The sequence below is a fragment of the Syngnathoides biaculeatus genome, chromosome 12 (genome assembly GCF_019802595.1).
Source record: "Syngnathoides biaculeatus isolate LvHL_M chromosome 12, ASM1980259v1, whole genome shotgun sequence".
Classification (NCBI taxonomy): Eukaryota; Metazoa; Chordata; class Actinopteri; order Syngnathiformes; family Syngnathidae; genus Syngnathoides; species Syngnathoides biaculeatus.
The window spans coordinates 366,751-391,448 of record NC_084651.1 but is presented as its reverse complement, the minus strand read 5'-3'; the positions used below and the strand labels follow the sequence as shown (position 1 = coordinate 391,448).

The following is a 24,698-nucleotide window of genomic DNA, read 5'->3' as shown; positions in this document are numbered from 1 at the left end:
CCTTGACTTCACCTCCGTTGGCCACGAGAGGGCGCCACTCGCCTTCCCTTTCCCGGCCGCCTTCCTGTCGCGCTTGAACTCGATGAGGGCACGCCCCCGAGGTCGTCCCCCATTGGCCGCCCGCCCCGGCCGCCCGCTCCTTCCTGATTGGTTGTTTCCGAAAGCACGTGGCAGTAGAAAACTAGCAGAGCTCCGCTCGCTCGGCAGTGACGCCCGACGAGGAGGAAGAAGAAGAAGAAGAAGAAGAAGAAGAAGAAGAAGAAGAAGGAAGAAGAAGAAGAAGAGAAGAAGAAGAAGGAAGAAGAAGAAGAAGAAGGGCAGCCGTAGCCGCCGCCGCCGCCGGCCAGGAATGTTCTAAGAAGAAGCCCCCCCACCCCCTTTTTTTTTTGTTGGACCCCTCCGCTCCCCCATGAGTGCTGCCAGGTGAGAGCTTGATGGTCGCTCAGTGGAGAAGTTGGAAAAAGCCATTTGGCGTCGTCGGCACGTCGCTTCCGTTCCGCTTTGAGGGCGCAAAAAAAAAAACCAAACAACAACAAAGCAAAACACAGCTGGGAGTCTTCAAGTCACTTCAGTTGTTGACTTTGGTACTTTTCATCTTGTTTGAGCAGAAAAAGTAAAAGTAGAAGTGATTTTCTGTGCCGCTCATTGGTGTCCACACCACGGCCTGGGGGGCCATTTGCAGCCCTCTGTCCATTGCTTTGTGGCCGCCGCATTTGCACAAAAAAATGGCCGACAACTTCCGCAGCCGTCCGCGCTTTTGAGATTTACGCACCAAAACCAGGAAAAATGCAAAACTCATTGGAACTCAAGTATTTTCTCTTGGTTGATTGGATTATTTTAGCAGCTGTAAAAGAATTTGGGGTGTCAAAATGTTTCTCCGTGGAAAAATGACCCCTGTGGCGTTGATTCTCGCTCACCCAGATTCTGATCATCTACGTCGAGATCCGGATTGCGGGTCAACCCGAGAGGCGCTTTCTTATTTCTCTTCCGGTTCCGATGTCGGCAACCTCAACGATTTGAGGTCGTTGCGTCGCCTTCGCTTTGAGCTCTCGCGAAAAGGGTGGAGTCCGCTGGCCTGGTTTGAACACGACGCGGCTTTTCAAACGCGATTCTTCTCATGTGGCTTGATGTTGATTTTTGTGTTTTTGTGCCTAACTTTGCCCTTTGCTGTCTCGCAGCCTTCTCAGGTCTTTCAGTCCGGGCCCGGTGGTGCCCATGGACGTGGCCGTGCGCTTCTACATCAGCCACTCTCCTCCGCCTCCTCCCCTCAGGGGCTTCCTGAGCTCCTACGAGGCTCCCGCGCATCGGACCCGGAACCGAGCCCAGAGGGAACGGGCGGCCGCCGCGCTCCGGCCCTGTCTGAGCGGCCAGCACGCCGCGGCGGACGACGAGGGTTGGAGCGGCAAAGGCGAGAAGAAGAAGAAGGTGGTGTTTGCCGACTCCAAGGGAATGTCGCTCACCGCCGTCCACGTCTTCTCCGAGAACGAGGAGGAGCGCGGCGCCGGCGCCGGCGAGGAGCTCCAGTTCGACATGAGCGACCTGGACAACGCCGCCATAGACCTGAAGATCAGCTCGGCCCGCAGCCTGGCCCTGGACTTCGAGCAGCCTTCGGCCGACTACCTGGACTTCCGGAACCGCCTGATCCAGAACTCGGTGTGTTTGGAGAACTGCTCCCTGCAGGAGCGCGCTCTCACCGGAACGGTCAAGGTCCGCAACGTGGGTTTTCAAAAGTCCGTGTCGGTGCGGGCGACCTTCGACTCGTGGGCCAGCTTCGCGGACGTGGCCTGCACCTTCATGAACAACGTGTACGGCAGCCACGACACCGACACCTTCGCTTTTGTTCTGGACCTGCCCGCCGACATCCCGCCGCAAAACCGAGTGGAATTCTGCGTGCGCTTCCAAGTCCAGGACCAAACCTTCTGGGACAACAACGACGGCAAGAACTACGGCGTCAAGCACGTGTGTTGGGCCGGCGCGTCGGCTCCGGGCCCCGTCGAGCGCGTCAAGCCGGGGGCCGTGAAGGTTCTGGAGATGGACCTGGACCAGATGGGGAGCCCTCGCATGTGCAGCGGCTTCTTCCCCGGCTGGCAAAGCTGGAACCGCGTGGATGCCGACGTGCCCTACTGGTGAGCGGGCCGGACCGGACCGGACCGAACCTCGTCGCCGCCGCCGGACGTTTTACCTCCTTCATATTGAAGGGACGCGAGCCAGTGCTGGCCCTGCCGTCCGGATTCTTTTGGACTTTGAAACTTCCGCAGCCGTCCGTGCCTTTGTGATTTGCACAGTGCGAGCCGGGCTGCCGGGCTGCCGATCCGTTTTTATTTCCATTTGGCAGAGGAAGTTGTGTTGTTTGGAATAAAGTTTATATCTGGCCACTCTTCTCTCCATTTCATTATGTGCGCGTTTCCCAAGATTCCCAAGCACGAGCTTACCCATTCGCGGTTCTGAGTTGGAATCCGGGCCTTCCCTTCCCGTGTCGCGTCAATGTCGGTGCGGATGCCCCTCCCGCAATCCCGAACTGCGGCACCTGCCGCCGGCTTACTTCTCGCCCAAAGTTCCCCGGGACGGGCTCCGGCTCACCTGCCGAGCCGAACGGTGAGCGTTGCCATGGAAACACGTCAGCGACCAAACGGTGACGACGGGTCCGTTTTGCCCTCGATCTCAAAAGATGGGCGAACATTGGTGACCCAGGGGAAAAACTCAAACCCCCTCCCCCGTTAAGGGACTGCAGACTGAGGAATCGGACCGGAACCTGGCTCAGTTGTTGAGAACAGAATTCTCCGTAGCAACAAGTCCGGGTGAGGTGGTCCACCTCAGAGCTTGTCCCTGTAAGCCGGTACAGACTCCGAACGGCAACAAACTCAAGATTGGGTCAATTCCAACCTAACCTGAGTTGGAATTGGGGATGCCGCGGGGGTACACTTGTAAGCGTTAAACGTTCGTCTCGTCTTGTTTGTGTCATGCACACGGCTGAAATGATTCACCGTGATGCGGTGGCTCGTGAAAATGCTGCGCGGCAAGTCACTCTGGGAAACCACAGCGGCGAAATTGCGCAAGACGGTTTGTCAGCCAATCGGCATCCGGGCGCTTGAGTGCGACGGGGGACGTTTGAGCGGCCCCCTCCTGAAGGTTCTTCTTATCTTCTGCGCCGGGGGGCCTCGTCTCGCTCATCGGCGAGTCCTGTTCCCTGGCATTGACCTCTGAACTCTCACCACGCCGGAGCGGCCGATCACGTCGCCGCTGCGTGTTCACCGACCTTTGACCTCTGACAGCGCCTTGGGCAGGCTGTGCTAATGTTAGCACAGTAACAATGTTAGCACTGCACTCATGTTTACCCACTTTTTTGTTGTTGTTGTTGTTGTATTATTTAGTACAAAGCGGCACGGTGGTGCAGCCGGGAATGCGTTGGCCTCACAGTACTGACGACCGGGGTTCAAATCCCGGCCCCGGTCTGTGTGGAATTTGCATCGCGTCTTTGTGGCTTTTCTCCGGGCGGGCACTCCGGTTTCTTCCCACATCCCAAAAATGTGCAGAACGGTGACATCCGACACCCCGAGAGCCAACTTCTGTCGCCGGGGATCGGACCGCGACCCGCCGGAGTCCAGGGTGTACCCCGCCTCTCTTATCATTATTTGCATTCTTTGGATAATGATCACAACCGTTACAAAACGTTTGCGCAACATTCATTTTGGTTTTGTATTTTTTTTTTTGCTTATGTAAGCGCAGTGTTTGTGTGTTGAACAATGCCCACTTGGCACTCAGGTGAGGCCACGCCCACGCCCACGCCCCGCCGAGAGAAGGCGAACGCGTGAATTCACGTTTCGTAAGCCTTCGGCACGCTCGCCCAAACGCGTATTCGGATGCAGTCTGGCCGGACTTGAGCCGCGAGCGTGCAAACCTTTTCGTCGTCGTGAGCGTCGACGGCAGCGTGAAGGACAAAAGGATCACCGAGCTGCACGACAAACACATTTCCCTATGAATATTTCATATTCCAAATGGATCAGTCAGGCCCAGGCAGACCCACATTTGGGCGTCGGCTGCGGCTGCGGGGTTGGCATCCGATCGTTTGGATCGCTTTTGGCAGCCAGTGGCACGCAAGCGACGACGAGGCCTCACGCTCGCTGCACATTGCCTGCATCGATTGGAACGTTTATTGATTTTTTTTTTCCGCAGGTCTCTTGACTGCACAGCCTCCGGCGTGCGTCTGTGGGTGGGTGTTTTTTTTTTTTTTTTTTTTTTAATATTTCCAGGTTGCCACGTTTGCGAAATCTGCCCGTGGCCTTCGCCGCCGCTGCCCCGCGTAACGCAAACAATTATTATGAGGGCAATCGGACCGGTTCCTAAACATCGTTTCAAATTTGCCTTCAAATGACGTCAGTCCGAGCAAAAATTGGCTCGTAGATCACATGTCATCATCAGCAACTCGGCCGAGTATGTTTTATGGAAATGTAACGTTTGTGTCGCGCTTTTCCGCACGATGTATATTTCCAGTACGTTGTGCTGAGTTAGCGGTGATCTCGGCCCCTTCTAAAGTATGATTGTGAACATCACGGCTGGAGCGAAGGCAACAGGAAGCGATTGGCCAAGTCGTCGTCGACGTTCTCGCCGCGGGAAATGACTCAAGCGACTCAAAGGCGGCGAAACGGCTTCTTCTCGTCTTTGAGACGCGCGCTAATCTCGTCCCTCGCCCGCTTCGGGCGACTTGTGGAATAGGAATCCAAACGCTCGCCGCATTCCTGAGCCCTGAGACGGGTTTTTTTTTCCCTGCGGAAATCAGATGACTGGAATTTGTCACGGTGAACCAAGATCTCGGGCCGGCGCTGTCGAGGCAACCAAACAGACGAAAGGGGCCACGTGTGGACAAAGCGGATACAAAAGTGGCTCCGATGCGAGCAGCCGTGGGACACTCGGATCAAAATCCGGGGCCTTTCACTTGTGACCTTTGGCTTGACGACACGAGGCCCGATTAAGCCCATTTCCCATCCGAAGCCGACAAAAAAAAAAAAAAAAAAAACAGGTTTTCGTTAGCAGTCCCGAAAAGGGACAAGAGAGCCAAACGGCCAACGTTGAAACTGTCACAGGGTGCAAGGAAACTCGGACCTGATTTGGGACGCTGAGCTTCGTTTGGAATGCAACTAAGACGCGTTTTTCCCGTCCTCGGAGACCGGACGGCTCTCCGCGCGCACTTGAAACTTCTTTCACCGGTTCGGAAACGGGCTCACGGTCTTGGGCCCTTGTGGAGTTGGGGTCAGGGGTCAAGTTCCAATCTCGTGATGTCGCGGGATCGTTTTGTGAAGTTGTTTTTGGTCATGACGCCGTTTGTGAAATTGTCACCACGTGTCAAATTGTGTCGGCTGGAATTGAAATTGCCTCAATTGCGTCGTCTGATTTCGGAAGTCGCGTCGCGTTGTGCGCTTTTTCAACTGAGCTGCGATGGCCCAAAAGTGTCAAAGTTGTGCTCGGATGTCTTCAACTTTGCGTGCGAATTTGTTGTTTGTCCATTCGTGATCAATTATTGTGTCGTTTCGACGGACACACGGGCAAAGTGTGAAAAGTGAGGAAAAGGGGGTGGAGCTTCAGAGGAAGCAGCGAGGCCCAATGAGAAGGGCTGAGGGGCCATTGAGGACATTCCACAACGGGATCCGGTCGGAAAAGTTTGTTTCCAAACAAGACGAGGACTTTGAATGGAGCCCCTCGGCCGAGGGAGGAAAAGCAGGCGGGGGCGGGGTGGGGCGGCTGGGGGGGCCTTACGTAGGGGAAGTAAAAGTGTCAACACAGTCTACCAATAAGCACTCAATACCTTAGCCCCCACCCCACCCCCGGACCCCCAATTCCCAACAGAAAACAGATCAATGAAGGGGGGGGGGGGGGGAAAGAGGTCAGTTCAAGGTTGTCACCCGAGCACCTGGCAGCGTTTGCGTGTGCGCGCGCCGGAGGTGCGGCACATCTTATCAAATGAGATAAAAGAGCGCGAGTTGGTCAATGACTGAACTGCCTGTGACCTACTTACTGGACATACCTCATTTGCGCCAATACTTCCATCGCGAAATACTTTGGGAATAAAACTTGTATTTAAGGAGGGATTCGTCACGGTCGGTCAACGCTAGCGAAGGCCACGAAGGCGAGGAACGGTCGCCGAGGACCCGAGTCCAGGGGAGCAAGGCACGAGTCCAGGAATCTCAAGAAAAGGATAGTCCATTTCAAAACGCCACAGTTCAACAAGCAATCATCAAAGTGGCCCACAAAGGCTGAAATCAATCAAAACTGGAAACGAGACAAGACGAGACGACCGCGACGTGGACACGGACAAGCTCGACGTCAACAGCCGTCCAAGCGACAAGGACGCACCAAAGATGGACCAGACGACAAGGAACTAAGCCTAACCGGGTGCGAGGGAGCTGATTGGTCGGCACGGGGGAAGGAGGGGAAACGCCAACAGGTGGGACAACGAGGGGAAATAGACATCCGGAGGGAAGCTCGTACACCTGAGAACACCGTCCCAACTGTGAAGCGTGGCGGTGGCGGGACGATGCCGTGGGTCGGTTTTGCTGCAGCAGGAACTGGAGGAGCTCATTACAAAGTAGACGCCAGCACGGAGGGAAAAGAAAAACATGACATTCAGCCAGGAAACCCTAAAACCCGGGCTCAAAAGAGAATCACCCGAAGGGTGCTGACAAAATGCTTCAAAAGCGGCTTGAGGACAACAAAGTCAAAGTCCCGGCGGGACGGGGGCCCGATCGAAATCCCGCCCAACACTCGCGGGCAGATCTGAAAAGGCTGACTTGGTTCCAGGAGGGACGGGCCCCGCGGGATCCCAGCGGAAGGTGTCCCAAAACCACTTCAAAAGGAAACCCAGGTCAACTTCAAACTGTCTCTCCCCGTCGTTATTGTGGCATTTAACAAAATGAAATCATTTCGCTGATCCCGACCGAGCTGAAACAGGACAGATGAAAGAGAAATTGGGTGATTTTGCACACCGGATGGCGACTTCTGTCCGGCGCTGGCTGCGCTTCAAATTCCCGCCTTTGCATCTTTGAATCGGTCACAAGAATCCATCCGTGTGTCGGCTTTTTGGAGCTTGTTGACTGGCACGTGGACTTGATGATTGTTATCGATTGTGATTCGTTCTGTAGAAAAGTTTTGCGTCGGTTTCGGTGAAGACTTTTAATGTTCAAAATGTCTAACCCTACGACGGACAACAAAGACACCGCACAGAACGACAAAGAAAGAAACGTTGGAGTTCCGGGCTTTTAATCACCTAGCCACCCGATTCTACTTGTCGGATTCTAGTAAGCAGCTTCTTCTAGCCGTCAGGTTCTCGTCACTGGCTTCGAGTTAGCAGGTACTAGTCGTGCGGTTCACATCTGCGGCTTTTTGTTTGACAGGCTCTCCTTTGTGGGTTCCAGTCATGGGCTTCTGGTGGCCAATTACGAGTTGTCAGTTCGGGGAATGTGATGCCGCTGTCTGGTTGTTAGCGTCTAGTCACCAGACACGAGTTGTACGCTTCGAGTCAGCACTTTCTAGTTGCCAGATTCTACCTGTTGGGTTCCAGTAATCTGCTTCCAGTTGTCAAGTTCTGGCCATCGTGTTGCCGTCGTCGTCTCGTCACCAGGTACTGGTTATGAGGCGTCGCTTCAAGTCATCAGTTTTGAGTTATCACATTCGAGTCTCCAGGTTTTCGGTTTGGTTCGACTCTTGTGTTTTGCGCGGTCATGTTGGAGTGAAATACAAAGAAGCTTGTTGTTAGCAGGGGCACTGGCAAGGGTGGGGGTTGAGGTTCTGACCCACATTAGCCAACTTGGCTCCCGGCCAAGCGCCGACTTGGGAAGCTGCAAACGTTACCTTGGAAAGCAGGCTAGCCAAACATTGCAGGCGCAGCAACAACAACTAGCGCTCAAGTCAGTGCTGCCGCTGTCAGTCAGAAGGCTTCTGCTGAAGCGGTTTTGTCTGAGTTCGAGTCCTGTTGTAAGTCCTCAGTTTGAAGTTGTCAGGTAGCGCTTGTCACATTCTTGTTGGGGGGCTCGAGATGTCTGGTTCTAGCGGTCATGTTGCAGTCACAGGATTTTGACAAGTTTTCAGCTTTGAGTCAGTTTCAAGTCGACAGATCACGCTTGTCGTCGCCGCGTTGCAGTTGCCTGTTCTAGTGGTCAGGTTGCAGTCTTCAGCTCGAGTCGCCGGGTTCCGGTCGTCGTTGCTTCAGTGACACTTGCTGCTCTGTCGACCGCTAAGCCAACGCTAAAGCTAACGTCGTCGCTGTTCATCTAACAGCTGTCAATCAAAAGGCTCCGTCAAACATCAAACACATTTAGACTCGCAACATGTCCCACAATAGCTGCTGACTTCTTTAGCATCTAGCGTAGCTCTATTAACAGCTAACTTGACATCCCCCCCACCCGAGGGGGGGAGGGGGGAGGGGGGGGACGACACGCTCGCTACGCTAACTCGTTCAGGTGCTTCAACGCGTTAAATAATAAAAGCAAAATACAAATTCTCTCTTAAATAAAAAGTGCACTAAGGGGCGCTAACGTCACAAGCGGAGGCCCGGGCGGGCGTCGGCGGGGTCACTCGAGGCCGAAGCCTTCTGCGTTGGAGATGGCGATGGTGAGTTTGTGTTTCAGCTCCTTCCGGCTGCGATACGGCGGCAAGCAGATCTGGTTGAAACACGTGTGCGACACGGGAAGCCTGCGGACCAAAAGACGCAGCGCTTTGCAAAAGCCACTTCATTCCGCTAAAGGTTCCAAGAGGAATAAACTTGCCAAACTTCGGCAATGGGGTGACCGAGAGCGTCACGGGTGAACGGCTGCTAGCCAATGGGATGCCAGGAAGATGCTAGGGCGACAGCCAACGGGAGGGCAGCGCCACTTTCAAAGCCAGATCCAGGATCTTTACGTTTTCTGGAATTTGGGGGCCTTTCCTAGGTAACCGGGCACACTATCTTTGCGCTGCTATTTTCCTGATTTTTGGTGGGGATTGCGCCAAATCGCTTGCCGTCGACATCGGTCGTTATTTGCTCCGACGAGAAAAATTTGCTAGCTGTGCGGAAGCCTTTCAAGTTGGGATTGGATCGCAAACCGAATTTCCTTTCGTGCAGTCCTTTTTTTTGTCTCCCACATATTTCTTTTGGGTTCCGAAGATTGACGACGACGACGACGACGAAGACCGACACATCTCAGTGTTGAACTTTTTCCTTTTTGGGGTGGGGGGTGGGGCCCTTTTCCAAATATCGCTCAAGTTTTTGGTCTTTTTTTTTTTTAACCAACGGAAAGAGCCCAGTGACATTGTTGCAATACACCAGAGGGATCTGTGCCATTTTGCATTCCCACAATAGCAGAATAACTGCTGCGATTTCCTTCGTCCAAATGAATTCGTAGCAACGTGTGCAAACTATTGCACCTCTTTGCTGTTACTACTTGTCGTCGCGACCACTGACGCACTAGTATCTGCGGCTTGACGGGCAACGTGTGCAAATTGCCCGGATCGCACCTATTTCAAGAGGTTTGTTTGTACTTAAAAGGGCGGATTGGCTTTCTGATCAGAATCGACAACAGAACTTTAAGCGTGGCTCCAAAGATGCAGATGTAAATAGCGCGGGTGTATCTTTTGACGAATCTGTGAATTTGCTCGTGCGCCTGGAGGCGGTCGGGCCGTACCAGTCGGTGGGTGCGTCGATCTTGGAAATTTTGAAGTTGAGGTCGGCCATCCCTCCCACGGGAACGCGGTCGCTTCCCGTGGCGAAGTGAAGAAGCTTCTTCTGAAGGTCCGGCGGGAACGAACGCACCACCTCCCAGAAACTCCTGCGGGGAGGCGCAGGCACAACGCTGGGAAAACCTTTGCACCAGCGTCTTGGCGAGGGAGCGAAAACCCGCAGCGACTCGTTTTGGCTTTGCGACCAACTCGGGCGTGTCGGCGTTCGCTCGCCGGCACGTTAGCGGGCTACAAACAGATCAATGCCGACTTGACTTTGGAAGCGAAACGTCAACATTGTTTGGACTTGATGTCGGCGACCGCGCTCGCTTTCTTTGTTTCCCGTTGTTGACGCGTTATTACGCTTGCTGGCGCTCACTTGTTCTGACACGAAACCAAAAAGAAATGACGAGTCGCCAGAAAAATAAACGGCAACTTGGCGTTAGCCCGGACCGGAGGAGTCGCGACCTAACTTGGGGGTGTCACCGTGGAACATTTCCACATGCAATTCTTGGGTCCATCGTTCCAGCGATTTTCTTTTCTCTGAGACAAAATGATTCTTTTCCAACTTTTTTTTTTTTCCCCCCCACCAGACCATTTGGACAAGTTGTGGGGGGGGGGGGGGGGTGTCTCAATTCGCAAAAGGGTTGACGCGTAAGCATTTTCTTGTTCAAAACGTCCGCGCGGCCCGGAGGAACGTCCGTTTGTCTGTCACCTGATGGTGGCGTCGCCCTTGGTGTAGCCTTCGTAGCGCGCCGCCTTCTGCAGAGCGCTCATGTCCAGCTGTGGACTGCCGCACACCAACATCTCCACTTCCTCCGGACGCAGCAGCTGCCACGAGAACGGAGGGGAAGCGCGTCACCATCGGCCGCGGGGGACGTCGGGGTGTCGTTAGCTCGGCATTTTTGGGGGTCGCGCGCGTGCGTGCGTGCCGACGTGCTCGAGAAAATTGCTCACGCAGGCTAAGGAGCCATCAGCGACGCACTGATGTTGGTGAAAGAGAAAACAGGAAGTTGGGATGTTGAAAATGTCCAAACTTCCTGTTGAAGAAGGACCAAAACCACACGCGGCGGCGGCATGAACTTTGACCTCTTTGTCGGAGACCTGAAATCAAAAGGCCCAATCGCAACGCGCAGGAAGTCGCGCAAGAGCCTTCGCGCGACGTCGTCGCGTCGGGGTTCGAACGACGCCGTGCGACGCGTGCGAGTCCCGTCACAGGAAGCAATTTGTGTTGTAACAATGCAAACAAACAGCTGTGCAATCTATTTGGTTCTACGTGTAACCTGAAAGTACATAACGGATGGGTGTGTAACGTGTGCCACATGTGTGTCGTGGGGGGGGCGGCGACATAGCGCAGCGGTGTCAAACCTGGGGCCAGAGGATATTTTTGGGGCCCTCCCACTTCAATGTTGGCACAGCCTTTGAGGTTTTTTTTTTTTTTTTTTTTTAATACGAGTGGCACTTTCACAGTTTTTGTGTGCAGGGCTGACAAAGCTACCAATCACGGTGAGGGGGGGGGGGGGGAGCATTTTCCAATGAGCGTCATTTACGGCAGGCAGCGCGGCCGTGGGGTGTTTGTAGTTTTGCACACGACTCCTTTACACCTGCGTCCTTTTTGTCTTATTTTGTGGTTTTGTTTAAGACCTTGGCGAAGATTGGATTTTTTTCAAATTTCTAATTGAAATTGCGTGCATGCAAGTGCGCCGAGCTAAACTGAGTTTGAAGGAAGCTTGTACAATGTCCATGTACGATGAGCGCGTGTGGCACGTCTGTAACGTGTACCGTGTACCGTGTGTGTGTCACATGTGTCACAAAAGTCACCATGAGGGCGTCGGAGGTGCAGACGCTGTGGAATCCGTGGTAGAATGCGGCAAACTGCTTGTGGATGGATTTGTTCAGCAGGAAGTCCACGTACAGCTGCACGTACTCTGGCGGGGGGGGGGGGGGCAACGTCAACAACAACAACACACACGTTGGAGTCATCTGAAACAATACCGAACACGGCATGAAACGCGTCCAACGCGCTGCCAAACGAGGAGAAGAAAAAAAAAAAAACCCACGTCAAACCCAGCTGGAAACACTCGAGTCCAAAAACGTCACCACAAAGACGGCAAATGAAGCGTGAAAGTGAAACACGCAGAAAAGCAAAACACCATCAAAAGAAGGCGAAACCGTCAAGATGAAGGTGAAGGTCTGCGGCAGGAAGAGGGAAAGTCCAGCACTTCCTGCTCGGCAGTGCCAGAGAAAGAACTTACTGGAAACACACACGTATGTGCCCGCTCTGCCACTTGTGCCACCTCGTGGAGGGCCACTCAAATGTTGTGCGTCACGGGCATACGCCAAGAAAGTCAAACGGCGTAAACACCTTTCCTGTTTTGCTTGGTGACGGGAATCTTGTCTCCTCCGGGCCTCAAGTTGTACGACTTGGCCACGCCCATTTCCTCCCGCCACACCTGCGCCGCACAAAGTCGCCGTGTTAGCGTCTTGCCTAACATGCGTTTGACTTGTTGAGTTGCATCCAAACTAGCATGCGTCAACATGTTTGTTAGCATTTTCATTTCCCTTTTTGTTAGCGTATTTGTTAGCTTGCTCGCATATTAGATGGAATGTTTGTTAGCGTGTCGATTTGCCTTTTCTTGCATCTTTTTAGCATGATAGAATGTTTGTGAATATGTGTGGACATATTTTGCAGCGTACCTTTTAGTATTTACATTTACATGTTACTAGCATATGTAATACATTTTTGTAAGCATGTGTCAACAGTTTTTTTTGGCGTGATTACTGACACGTTTATTAACATCTTCATGAGCATGTTTTAGTTAAGGGTGTGTACTTCCATTCCCAAATTTTGAAGCTCGGTGCCACGACGCGGAAAGTCTTCGCAGCCTTTTTTTGTACAGAACGGGCAGCAGGCCGCACGGTGACCTTGGCCCCCGCCCCCAAACCGGCTTTGGCATGCTTGCCTCCGCTTCGGTCCGACTTACTTTTAGAAGCCAGCTGCCGCTTTCATTTCACTTGGAGAGCCGACGCGTGCGCACGCGACACATGAAGGCTTTCTTTCGTGTGCCCACCCCCCCACCATAGAGAATCTGGTGGCAAAAATCTCGTCGTCGTCGTCGTCGTGCGACTTTACAACTTGACTCTGAAGACTCGACGCGCTGCGTAGCATTCGAGGGGCAACAATCGTCGATTGATCCACATTCAATCAATCAATCAATCGATAACTCAACACTGAATCAAATGAACTGACGGCGGTTTTGATGATTGATGAATGGCAAATGGTACAAATACAAATCTTCGTCATTTCAGGCTCGCAACATGAGGGGAGATTTGCAAATGCCGACTTTATTTTGTAAGGACTTTGCAACAATTTTGATGATTTCGCATTGATTCCGAATCAATCAGAGGAAGTGACTTTTTAAGATCCTCTCTCAAAGTGGACGACTGCTTAGAACGTTTGCCTCCCGGTTCTGAGGACCGGGGTTCAAACGTGACCGCCGGATTGGCGGTAGGCGAGATCGGGAGCGCGAGTGCGCGTGCGCCCCGCCGACGGCCGGCAACCGCTTGGGGGCGTCACCCCGCCTCCTGCCAAAAGTGCGGACGAGAAGCCGTTTTTGCGGCAGCCTCCCGGTCGCCTGGCAAGATTTCATTTGCTTTGCGTTTGAAACAAATTGCGTGGCGGTGAAAAGGTCTGCGCGTGGTGTGCTTGGCGACAACCTGGAACGTGAGGCACAGGTCTTCCTCCACGTCCCCGTCAAAGGTCAGCAGCTCGTCCAGACCGTGGGCCAGCTCCTGTCCGCGCGCGCACACACGACAAATGGTGGATTTGGACCCTTGCGCCATGGCAACAAACTGCTCTTACATAAGTACTGACACACTTTTAGCACGTAAAGCAGTTTGCAGTGTGCGTGTGTCTTTCTGTGTGACCTTTTGGAAGGACTGCCTTGTTCTCCTCCTTTCCCGTCTGCTAACTTTTAACCAACGAGTGGGGTGAAAAGTTGGGCTTTGTCTCCCTCTGGCGGCAACGACGACGCGTTACTGGCACCAGACGCCCCGCCCTTAATACGATCGGCTCGGCGCCTGCACCGCGGGTTCAGGTGAACTTTAACCCATCCAAAACCGCCTTAAGTCCCGAATCTTGGCCCAAACCGTCGTGACGTTCCTCCGGCCGGGCCTTTCGGGCAAACGTGACAAATCTGCGACGTCGTCCGGTCCCGGCCGCATAGTGGCGGGAGCCGATCACGTCGCAGCAGAGGCGTGTCGAGCCGAGCTTGAGCGGAGAACTGCTAATGAGGTGCCGGGGACAGACACCGTTTTCTCCAGTGTCAGTGATTTTTCGAAACGCTGTTAGCAAGTTCCAGCGCTGCCAAAAACCTTTTTTTTTTTTTTTTTGGTTTTCAAAATAGGTCGCTTGCTGTAATATTTGTCGTTTCTTTCTCCAGAGCGATACAGAATAAATACTTGTCTTGTTATATCGTCTGTCTACATGTGTTGCTCCTCATTTATCCGTCGCTTCTAAAACCCCAACTCTCGATGCTGTTAGCATACCTATGGCGTTTTCCCTTCGAGCCTAGCATTCTTAAGGCAACTTTGTTTGATGCGGACTCGACCCGCAATGTCCCAAAACAGCCTGCGGAGCGTTGACCCTTTTCAAACTGGTTAAAATCGGTTTTTCTTTTTTTTTTTTGGTTCCATATTTACACATTATGACATAAGGCAAAGATGATGTCATCCAAACAAACATTCAAAAACAGAGTGACAAATATACAAGAATCAACTATTGCAAAACTTCAAATCTTCTGCCTGGAATTGTTTTGATTAACCAGCTCCTTAACCGAAATTTTACTCGATTGGAATTTGGCAAAAAAAAAAAAAAAAACGGAGAAATATAGAAGAGGTCATTGGCGGAGGCCCGATAAAGAGGAGCTTCATTTCGACAAAAGCAGCGCTCTGGTGACATCTGCTAGCAAATCACCAAAGTAGCAGACATCTGAGAGCTTCCATCTTTCCAAAACAACCAATCAGAGGCGAGGGCGGGCCGACAAGGCGTCAGCGAAGCGAGGTGGCAATTTTTTTGCAAAAAAAAAAAAAAAATCTCGCAAGCAACCGGCCAACGTCAACAACGTACCGGCGAGATCTGCCGCAGGTCGTCCAAGGTGGCGGTCGCCACGCCCACGGGGGCGTTCCGGTCACACGGCGCGGTGGGCGGAGTCAGCAGCTTCCTGTCACCGGAGAGCCGACAGCTTACGTCGAGGTGACGCCGGGCGCCGTACGCCGTACTTGCTTACCTGTAGCAGTAGAGCGGGAAGTGGATGTCCAGGGTGATGCTGTTGTAAACCGCCAAGCCCATCAGCTGAGTGGGCGCGCGTTAAGGAGGACGCCGCCGCCTTCTTCGGAGCCCCTCCCACTTTTGGGGACACGCGGCCACGGCGACCGGACCGACGTCAAGAAGCTCGGCGCAGGTGGGACGCGCGCGTCCGCAATTCCGTCGTTCCCACCAGTGGCAGATTTCCGCAGCGAGCGGATGGGCAACGGTCGGCGTGACGACGACGCACGCACGCAGAGCCCAGAAGATGAAGATGACGGCGAAAAGGATACGGTCCCGATGAGCTGGAATTCAGAATAGTTGTTGTCGCACTTCCAGCTGCTGAACCAGTGACAGCGAGACTCCGTCATGTACGTGAACATCCCTGACGACGGGAAACAACAACAACAAAGGAGAGAAAAATGGATTGGAAACCAAAAAAAAAAAAAACCCACACAAGAACCTCATCTGAATTTTGGATGCCACCATGAAATTGAGCTTCATTGTGGCTAAATTTCATCAGGATGTCAAATGCAGAGGAAAAGGTTGGGATTAGTCAGCCAGCCAGCCAGCCAGCCACCAGGGGGCGAAGGCGCGCCCAAAGGCCCTCAAACGGCCAAAACTAGATCGAGCTCGGATTTTCAAGTCGCGCGTGTCGCGCTAAGAAAATATTGATCGGCGTGGAGCCTGCAACGAACGACCAAAAGTAAACAGGGAGGGAAAGCGCTTGCTAAAGTGCCATCGTTGCAACTTTTGGTTGCGTGATTTCAATGCCATCATCTCGCGGCCCTTCCGAGACCCCGAAAGGAAAAATCATACAAGAGAGCCCAAAAGAAAAGAATCCCAAAGAAAGGAAAACGCCGCAGACGCTCACCGTAGTCGGCGTGGAAGATCCGACGCACGAGCAGCAGGAACCACTCCTTGGTCAGGCCGCCCATGTCGAGCCCCGCCTCCCCGACGAAGGTCACGCGTAACTTCTTCTTCAGGTCGCAGCGCTTCCTGCTCAACTGAACGCCAACCAAAAGCGACAGTTTGGGGCGCGCCGAAGGGCCGCAAAGATTCCGTTCAGCCGCCGTTCTCCAAATGTCGCCCGATCGCACAAAAAACCGAGACCGGCGTCGCCGGGAGCCATTTACGATGCCGCCGTTGTGGCGTACGCTAAAAGGGGCGAGGCCGCGGACACACGTCAGGACGATTGGCCCGTTTTTGTGGCCGCCCGTCCAGTGGCGTCGAACGTCTTCTTGTGAGGTCGCCTGATGACGTGACGCGTCGCTCTGACGTTTCCATTTGAGATCTGCCAATATTTACAAGCACAAGACGGAGACCAGAGCCCAAAGATGGCCGCGTATGTACGTTTTGTGCCGGGGCGGCCATTTTACACGGCTCCGGCGACGTCGGGGGAAAAGATCGACCCCCCCCGGAGTTTTTTTTTTTTTTTTTTTTTTTTTTTGCAAAATCATCCGCGAGACTTGGACATCGTCGGTGCAACGCAAACTTTTTCTCGGACACGAGACTAAAACTGTTGCAGGCCCGTTCGGGGTCAGCAGCAGGTCAAAACTTTTGAGGGCGGAAAAACGTCGGCGAGCCGGAAGACTTTTGACTGCAAATACGGGCCTGACCCGTTCCAGAACCTTCAGAATCACACCACGTACCGGAGGCGCCATCTTGAATTTGGGACCGTTCCACTCGACCGAAACAACATTTCATCAGAAGCTGATGGATGGACTTTCTTCTCTTTCCGTTTCCGTTAAGGTTCTCTTAGCTTTTGGGCGATGGACGCTCATACGTCAAATAGTCAAATGGCGCTTTCACGGATTTAAAAACCAAAAACGCCTGACCTCATCCAGCGAGTCCGCCAGGAGGTGCGCCCGTCGGACTTTGATGTTGAGGAAGACGAGGTTCATGTCCACGCGCTGACGTCGAGACACTTTGCTCACCAGGCTTTGCTGTCGCACGGCAACACGGCCAAAAGCGGTCAAGCGGCGGCCGAGGGGAAAGGCGGGGGGGGGGGGGGGGGGGGGGGGTGTCGCTCACCCGGGCCCGGATCATCATCTGCTGCTCGCAGTCCTTCTGGATGATGGCCTTCTTCACCACCGTGGGCACGATGAAGGGAAACTGGCAGAAGGAGAACCTGGCGGAGACGCAACACGGCCCGCTTGAGAAGACGAGCCGACACCTTCTCGTACTGGCATGAAGCCGCTGAGCCTCGAGCGATGAAAAGGTAGGAAGTACCCGACGCGATCGTGTTCTGCCACGATAGACCAACCCCGACCAGAGACCAACCCTCTTCTTCTACCTTCTGCTCTCTGAACTCCGCCATCTTTTCTCGCCGTGGCAGCGACACGTCCGCGAAGCGCTTCGACCGGTCCGACTTCCGACGTCTCGGCATTTCTTTCCATTGTAATCGACGTGACAGTTCACCGCCCGCCCAATCTTCTTCTTCGGCTCAAAAGCTACGCTGGCGTCAAACTCGGAGTAGCGCGACGGCGCCACCATCTGATGTGTGCAAACGACTTCACAGACAAGACGATCGAGAAACTCTTCATTGGCAAACATTGACGCGGGTGGCAGGACGTGTTTGGGGTCCAGGTCCAGGTGACCCATATTGTTCATTCTGAAATGGACAGCATTCGATACGCGGGGACGTCAGAACAGCCACGGGAAAAGAATTTTGGCCGCAAGAAATGCGTAGAATTGGCTATTGCCATATCTGTCGAGCTGCGACTTCCTGTTACGTCAAAGCGTCACATCCTCTCCGCGGCACCCGAGCGGGCAAACTCGGCTTGATTTCAGAAATTGGAATCCGAATCAGCTGCATTGGCCCAGCGTGTAACACACAAGGAATGTCGGTGCCGCCCCAGCGCGACAATCCAATCCAAACGACAGGCCAGATCGTTAACTGCTACTGAAATCCAAGCGTTTGCTGCCATTGACGGACATGTTCGTCAAATGCGTTCATCGACGAGTAGGCGTGGAAAAGGAGCTCGTCCAGCTTGTCTGTGAAATTCACGCTTCGACATCAATGTAATGGTGGAGACAAGCCAGTAGATGGCGGCGTTGCACAACAGCTTTTCAGTCCGAGAGGAGAGTCTCTCCTTGTCGGGTCGATTATTACGAGCGAGCGAAAGAAATGCTAGCATGTAGGTTGAACAACTTCAGCTATTTTTCAACCCTACGGACTACGTATATGTACGATATAAAAAGACTACACGTCGCAGTAGGTCGTGGAACGGGTGCGTTGCAACCGTGCTACGAGTTCAGTTCGAGACTGAAGACAAAACGGAGGAAAAGACGGAACGCCGTCCGCCCCATTCGACAAAGAACTCACGGCAAAGTCGGAAACATTCGGAAGGGTCGCCGGGAATCTTCTGACCTGCTGGAGTTTCCGTAGCTCTGCCAGGTCCGGTACTCCTCCATGAAGTCGATGTGCTCCAGCGCCACGTTGTAGAAGTCGGTGAACGGCATGATGGGAGGAGACGACACGGTGTTGGCCGCGTCTGGGCGCGACATCAAAAAATGCTCTGCTTGAAAACAGCTAGCCCAGCTTAGCATGCTATGTCAGTGAAAGTGGCGGGTGGAGCGTTAGCATCTGGCTAGTTTAGATTAGCGACTTCAGCTCGTCGCTGGCTGTCAGCTAAAAGGGTTGGTAGCCTAGCCTAGCCTAGCCTAGCCTAATCTTCGAGGTTAGTCGGTAAAACGTGCAAAATGGAGACAAAATTCTTTGCTAGCGTATTATTTCGTTTGTTCTTCTCTGCTTCATGAATCGTGAATTTGTCTTCATTGCAATAAAACTCACTGAAGAGGGCGAGCACTTTGGCGGCCGACGGGATCCACCAGGCGCACTTGGAGGCCGGAGGAAGCTCGTCGGGCTCGGACGGGAAAAGTCGGGCCGAGATGAACCGCAGGAGGCGCTCCACCGGCTGACGGAAGCGGCGGGACGGCAACCTGGCGCCGGCGCAGGACCTCGTCAGCCCGGTTCCTCGGCGGCCGGCGGCCGGCGGGCGCTTACTTTTTCAGCCAGTGCACCAGGAAGTGATGATCGGCCTCAGAGAGGGCGGCCATTTGCCTCAACAGGTGAGCGTAGATCACGTACGTGCCGGTGCTGGAATACTGAGGGTTCTGGAGAGGCGCGCGCATCAATCAAGTCAAAGGCCGACTGTCGTCCGGCGCCGTCCGCGACGGTGACGGACGCTCACCTGGACCAGGATGAAGTAAGCGCGCAGGTCGTCTTTAGTCCGAGGCCTGAGCACACGCGGACGTTTTGCGTCGTGAGGAAACGACAGACAGACAATTGCCAAAAAGAATTTCGAGGCGTAACGGACACTCCGGGCCACTAGTTGGCGACGTCTCGATGTGAAGACAAAGTAAGTAAGTTGCTCTTAGTCCCGGAAGTCACAACACAAACGCCGACAACAACATTTGACGACAAAAAGACGCACACTCGTCAGCGGCGGCTCACGTCGCGATGCTGTTTCTCCGAATATTTGCACGTTAGCTTGTCCTCCAAAAGAGTTTGGAGGACGTGCGTCCCGAGGCGGAAAAACGCCGGCTCACCCTTTCCACTCCCGCAGAAGACTGTTGATGATTCCCTTCAGCACCGACTTCTGGATGTCGGCAGGCTGCGTTCGCACACGACAACAACACACCAATCAGAGGAGATTTGCGCAAAATGACCAGAAAGTGGCGGGAAGACGCGCGCCACCGCTGACCGTCTGGAGCAGCGCGTCGTACACGGCGTCCACCAACTCGCCGTCGACTCCCGAGTCCTCGATGGTGTCGAAGGGGGCGTTGGCCTCCCGCTGCGGTGAACGGGGGGGGGTGAGGAAACAGGAAGTGCTTCTGGTGATCGTCGAGGGGGCGGGCCTTACCTTGAAGGCGGCGTTGAGCTCGATGAAAGAGTCAAAGGTCGTCAGGTAGAAGTCTCGAACCTCACGCCAGTCGCCGGACAGGTCGGCGCGTTCGGCCTCCTCGCTGACCACACGCGCACACACACACACACACGCGCGCTATTGTGCATTTCCCAAGGTCAACACGCAAAAGAAAAGCGGCGACCGATCAAAACGCGGCTGGGACGGACGACGCGGTCTGCCACCGAACGTGTGCGCGTGCGCGGCGACTCACAGGAAGTCTTTGGCGGTTTTGGTGCGCAGCGGGACGACGGGCTCCCTCGGGAACGGCGCTTTGACCTCCGGGGGCAGCGTGTCGACGGAGGCTCGCCGCTCGGGACGCGTCGGGCCGCCGTTGATCGGGGGCAGGTCACGCACTGGCGCACAAGCACAAGCGCGCGGGTCACGGGGAGCTCGAATGGATCCGTCGCACCTTGGCCCGATCGACGCCATCAAACTCGTTGGACTCGCGCCCGCGAGCCGCTTCATCGAGAGCGTGTTTGCCGGTTGCCGTGGTAACGTGGCTGCAGGCACATTACGGGTTCTGGAAAGGAAGACCGACGAGCTGGACCGGACCCCACGGACCCGGCCGTAGGGGCGCACTTCCCGTAGGGGAGGTCAACCCAGCTTTGGAGGAAAGGTCAGATTTTCACAGTAAAAGCACTTCCTGTGCAGAGGGCCGCGCTTTTTCCTGCCTTACGTTCGATGATGTCACCTGACGGCCGCAGTCGTCACCGTGACTACCGTGAATCGACCCCCCCCCCCTTCCCCATTCGTTCATCCGTCACCGTCTCCTTTGGCGCCCGTCTTTCATCTTTCCCGTTTTGGCAGCCGGGCCGAACTCCTCGGGCGTCCGTCGCCGTGGCGACCGCCTGACCGTCGCCACGACGACATCCGCGACCGCCGCTTTGAAGCTTCGGCGGCGGGGAAAAAAATGGAGGACGGGCGCTAAAAGCGGCGCCTGGCACGACCTTCCAACTGTGCGCTCGCTCTAAAATGCACACGCACGTATTGAATAAAAACAAATAAACAAACACACACACACACACTACATGCATGCATGCACACAAACAAACAAACAAACACACTTTGCAAGACTCGAGCACCGAACGGCGCCCGTCTGACCGTGTTTGAATCCCGACGGCGCGGCGGCCACGTTGGCGTCCCTGACCCGAGCCCTCCTGCGGTTGAGCGTGTCGACGAGGGTCCCCAGAGACGGCAACGGGGGGGCGGACCCGCGAGTCGGGACCTGCCGGCGCCGCCGCGTGAAGTCATCGTTGCATGGAGACAAAAAAAAATAAAAATCATTATTGTCACATCATTCATTTGGTGCAAAAATTCACATTTTTAATGGGATTTATAATTTATGGGTGAGCGATATCAGCAAGTGAAATTCCCCATTTTTTGGGTTGATTTCCTGATAACGACAACTTGACCCCGTCCTATGAAAAAAAATAAATTCTTCTAAATCATTTGTGCTTCAAATGACTTGGTTATGTCCACGTTGGATGCAAATTCCATATTTTAGTTGCGCTTTTGTTCAAATAAACAAAACATAAGCAGAGAGAAATTGATGGCTTGCCGACGTTTCCTCTTTGTCGAGCGTGTTTTGCAGATGGTTTTTTTTTTTCTGCGCTGACCGGGCGACGGTGCAATTCCCAATTGCGTGCAAACGGCTCCACCTTCGTGAGCCTCCACCAAGCCGGCCGGGACCACTCGGACCCCCCCCCCCACGCTCGCTCCAGTGAAGGAAGAGGATTTTGGGCCGTCCTTTCAGTGGCCCCCGCAAACCTTTGGAAAGTTTTCGCGTCCGCTCAGTGGGCAAATGAGGAATTCAGGCGCTTTTCGTGCCATCACGGAAAGTTGCACAAGGTCAAAAGCAAAATCAAATCGAATGCTTAAAAGTTGGGATTACAAGCAAGGGGGTGTACTGATGGATGTTGCCCCCCCCCCCATCTTGCTGACATCACTTCCTGTTGGGGCGCACGCATCCTCTTTTGCCTGGAAAACTTCTGGAAGCTTCTTCAGCGTCCTCACCTCCGTTTTATTACATTTCCAGACACGAGCGCAGGAAAAAAGTGCGCCCACATTCTTAAGCGCTGACACAAGCGTCATCTGACGCGCCCACCGATGACGTCGTCGCGCCTGCCGCTGAGCCTTTTTGTCTTTCCCGAACAAGACGAGCGCACGACCGGGCTCGCGGGTCAACCCGATGTTTCCGTTCTCCGTGGTTACCGCTAGCCCAAAATGGCCACCGTCGCCCACAACGCATTGCGGGAGGGGCTGCGCGCGTCGGGCAAACAACAAGTCGACTTGGGCCAGATGGAAGGTGCCAAACGCGCCGGCCGTGACGCCGAAAACTCCAAATGCGTGCAAATCCCGACGGATGTCGTCACAGAGAGCGCACGCTAGGTGGCGCCGACGCCGAATCTGCCAAACGAACGTAGCCAAAGCTTTACCCGGCGGCTTTGGAGTCAAAGTTGGGCCAGCTGGGAACAAAGACAGGCAGTGGAACGGCGACGGGACGCCGGCCTTCTGGCGAGGAGCTGCTGTAGGCCACAACTCTCACCCGGACGCTCACCTCGCGCGACCGGTTAGACCTCCGATTGGTCGTTCTTCTTCTTCTTCTTTTTTTTTTTTTTCTAACACAACGTTTTCAACTGTCTTTTTTTTTTTTTTTTGCTGTTCCCTCCGCCTCAAAAAGAATCCAATTTGATGTCCGTACGTCACTTTTATTTCCAGTGTCGTGTCGTTTGCAGTGACAGTTAACAGATATGATGACAAATTTTCCCTTCCAAAGTGCAACAATTTCTGGATGAATTGACAAAAATGTTCCTGAATCGTTCAGGCCGTCCAAATGTGGCAGCCTCTTCCGTTGCCCTCCACGCTCGTCGTTTGTTTTTATAAAAACTACACTTGCAGACACCCACTTTTACTTTGAAAACCCACCCATCTACCCATTTTCTGAGGCACTTATCCTCACAGGGGTCACGGCCAATCCGGGCTGTCGACGGGGTTCCCCCCCCCCGAACCGGTCGCCGGCCAATCGCAGGGCACATTCGCACCTAGCCGCGATTTTTTTGCAGCGTGTTTTGCGGACGTCACTCGGGCACGGGAGGAACGTTCAAACTCCACGCTGGCGGGGCCGGGACTCGAACCCGGGTCCTCGCAACTGTGATGCCGACGCTCGAACCGGCTGCCCACTTTGAAAATGAAGGATTCCAATCTACGCCGATTTTCTGATGGACGTTACGGAGCAAAAATAAATAAATAAAAACCATCCGTCAATTGAAGTTGGTGAATTTTCTGCACCGTCCACTGGACTTTTTCAAGAACGGAATGGAAATCAACGGACAAATAAATCAGCGTCAAGAATGCGCAAAACGAGTTGACAACAAATCAAGCAAACTTTGCGGCCTCCCTCCGAACCACAGCCGGGTTTTGTGCGTTCGGAACCGAGTTCGGGAAAGCGGCGACGGCCGGCGGGCGAGCGCGAGTGTTGTCGTCGTCGTCGTCGTCGTCGTTGTTCTTACGCTGGCGATGGGCGGCAGCTTGTCGCCCTCCCCGCAATGTTGGCGACGCATCGTCAGCGGCCGCTTGGGCTCCTCGCGTGGCGGTCCAAAGTGTTCCGAGAGCTTCCGAACTGTTCGTTGACATCTTCTCGCCGCCAACTCAAGCGCGCGCGCGGGGGATCAGCGAGCTTCGTCTTCATGGCTCAAATAAACAAACAAACAAACAAACAAACAAAAGAAACGAAATTATAAAACGCGAAATGAGCGCCGGCACGCACGCGCGCGCGCGCAGTCACGACGCAAAACGGCCGCTGGCTGACCGGAAGTCAAAGAGACGGGGCGCGTGGCCGCGGGCCGCCGCCATGCTGACAAAAGGGGGTGGAGTCCCGAGGTGGGGGCGGGTGGGCAAATGCAGGTCCGGGGGCCACGACGGACCAAATCCCGTTTTCAAGTCCTGGACGATGTCTTGCATTCACTTGTACGCCCCAAATTTGTTTCTTGTGAAAAACAAATGATATCAAAACTCAAAAATCCAATTCATGCACAGATTGCGGACGTTGAACACAAATTGTTTGACTTTGCTTGAGTTGAAAGCGTCTCGAGGATCGCCGCACGTACCCGTGAAGAGCTCAAACCCAAGCGCGTCTTATAAACGCCGATTTAGAAGGGGACGCCGCAGCAAACGCCCGACTCGCCCGCTATGTCGAGAAAACGCCACATCGCCCGCGGGTCAACTCCCCCGAAGGCGTGACGGGGAGGGCAGCTGCGATCGGGACTTCGGGACAGGCACGGGCAGGAACGCCGAGACCGCCTCCCGCCCCCACTCGCCTGCGGGGGCACAAGAGAGCTGAAGCAAACCATGCAAATGGCCCTTCGTGCACTTCCACACGCGGACGACAGGTGGCGAGCCGCGTCGACTCTCGGGGACGGGGGAAAGTCGGCCATTTCCTTCCGGTGCTCGCTCCTTATGACGTCTTGGCCTAACGGGGTCGTGGCTTCGGTTCGGTCCGGGGGGTGCTGGGGTCGCCTGCGTCCTTTTAGGTGTGATGTTGCCCAAACAAAAAAAAAAAAAAAAAAAAAAAACGGGACAGGGAACGGCCAACCAAAGTTGTGGAAAAGTTCCAGCAATCAACAAATGGAAGGTCCTGACCGGAAGTGACGCTCTGACTGACGTGTCAATCGAGTTTTTGAACCCGTTTCCTGTTTTCGGGAAAGAAGTGGAACTTCATGCCAGGCAGAAAACCTTACCATTACGCTGTCATGACTGAATGTTTTATTTTATTCTTCCTCATCCGTTTTTCTTTCCTGTGT

The 24,698-nt window shown here is 54.1% G+C and overlaps 2 protein-coding genes across 4 annotated transcripts; one reads left to right on the top strand and one right to left on the bottom strand.

The window, feature by feature from the left end:
• Window positions 1–236: 236 nt before the first annotated feature.
• LOC133509975 (protein phosphatase 1 regulatory subunit 3C-B-like) lies at window positions 237–2,375 on the top strand. 2 transcript variants are annotated; one of them, XM_061837574.1, is made up of 2 exons: window positions 237–423; window positions 1,179–2,375. In XM_061837574.1, the coding sequence occupies exons 1-2, from the start codon at window positions 410–412 to the stop codon at window positions 2,128–2,130; spliced, it is 966 nt and encodes a 321-aa protein (XP_061693558.1). In that variant the 5' UTR covers window positions 237–409; the 3' UTR covers window positions 2,131–2,375. The 2 variants fall into 2 exon arrangements, with proteins under 2 accessions (XP_061693558.1, XP_061693559.1); XM_061837575.1 differs by lacking the exon at window positions 237–423 and adding an exon at window positions 430–584.
• Window positions 2,376–7,234: 4,859 nt separating this feature from the next.
• Window positions 7,235–24,291, bottom strand: hectd2 (HECT domain containing 2). 2 transcript variants are annotated; one of them, XM_061838008.1, is made up of 23 exons: window positions 24,006–24,291; window positions 23,409–23,884; window positions 21,001–21,124; window positions 20,111–20,252; window positions 19,858–19,960; window positions 19,699–19,788; window positions 19,544–19,608; window positions 19,186–19,231; window positions 18,999–19,108; window positions 18,786–18,934; window positions 18,363–18,486; window positions 17,024–17,120; window positions 16,828–16,935; window positions 15,864–15,996; window positions 15,283–15,374; window positions 14,973–15,037; window positions 14,813–14,906; window positions 13,402–13,476; window positions 12,050–12,137; window positions 11,506–11,612; window positions 10,400–10,515; window positions 9,651–9,794; window positions 7,235–8,682 (listed from the first exon to the last, which is right to left on the bottom strand). In XM_061838008.1, the coding sequence occupies exons 2-23, from the start codon at window positions 23,457–23,459 to the stop codon at window positions 8,562–8,564; spliced, it is 2,244 nt and encodes a 747-aa protein (XP_061693992.1). In that variant the 5' UTR covers window positions 23,460–23,884; window positions 24,006–24,291; the 3' UTR covers window positions 7,235–8,561. The 2 variants fall into 2 exon arrangements, with proteins under 2 accessions (XP_061693992.1, XP_061693993.1); XM_061838009.1 differs by lacking the exons at window positions 23,409–23,884; window positions 24,006–24,291 and having other exon boundaries at window positions 20,964–21,093.
• Window positions 24,292–24,698: the final 407 nt, after the last annotated feature.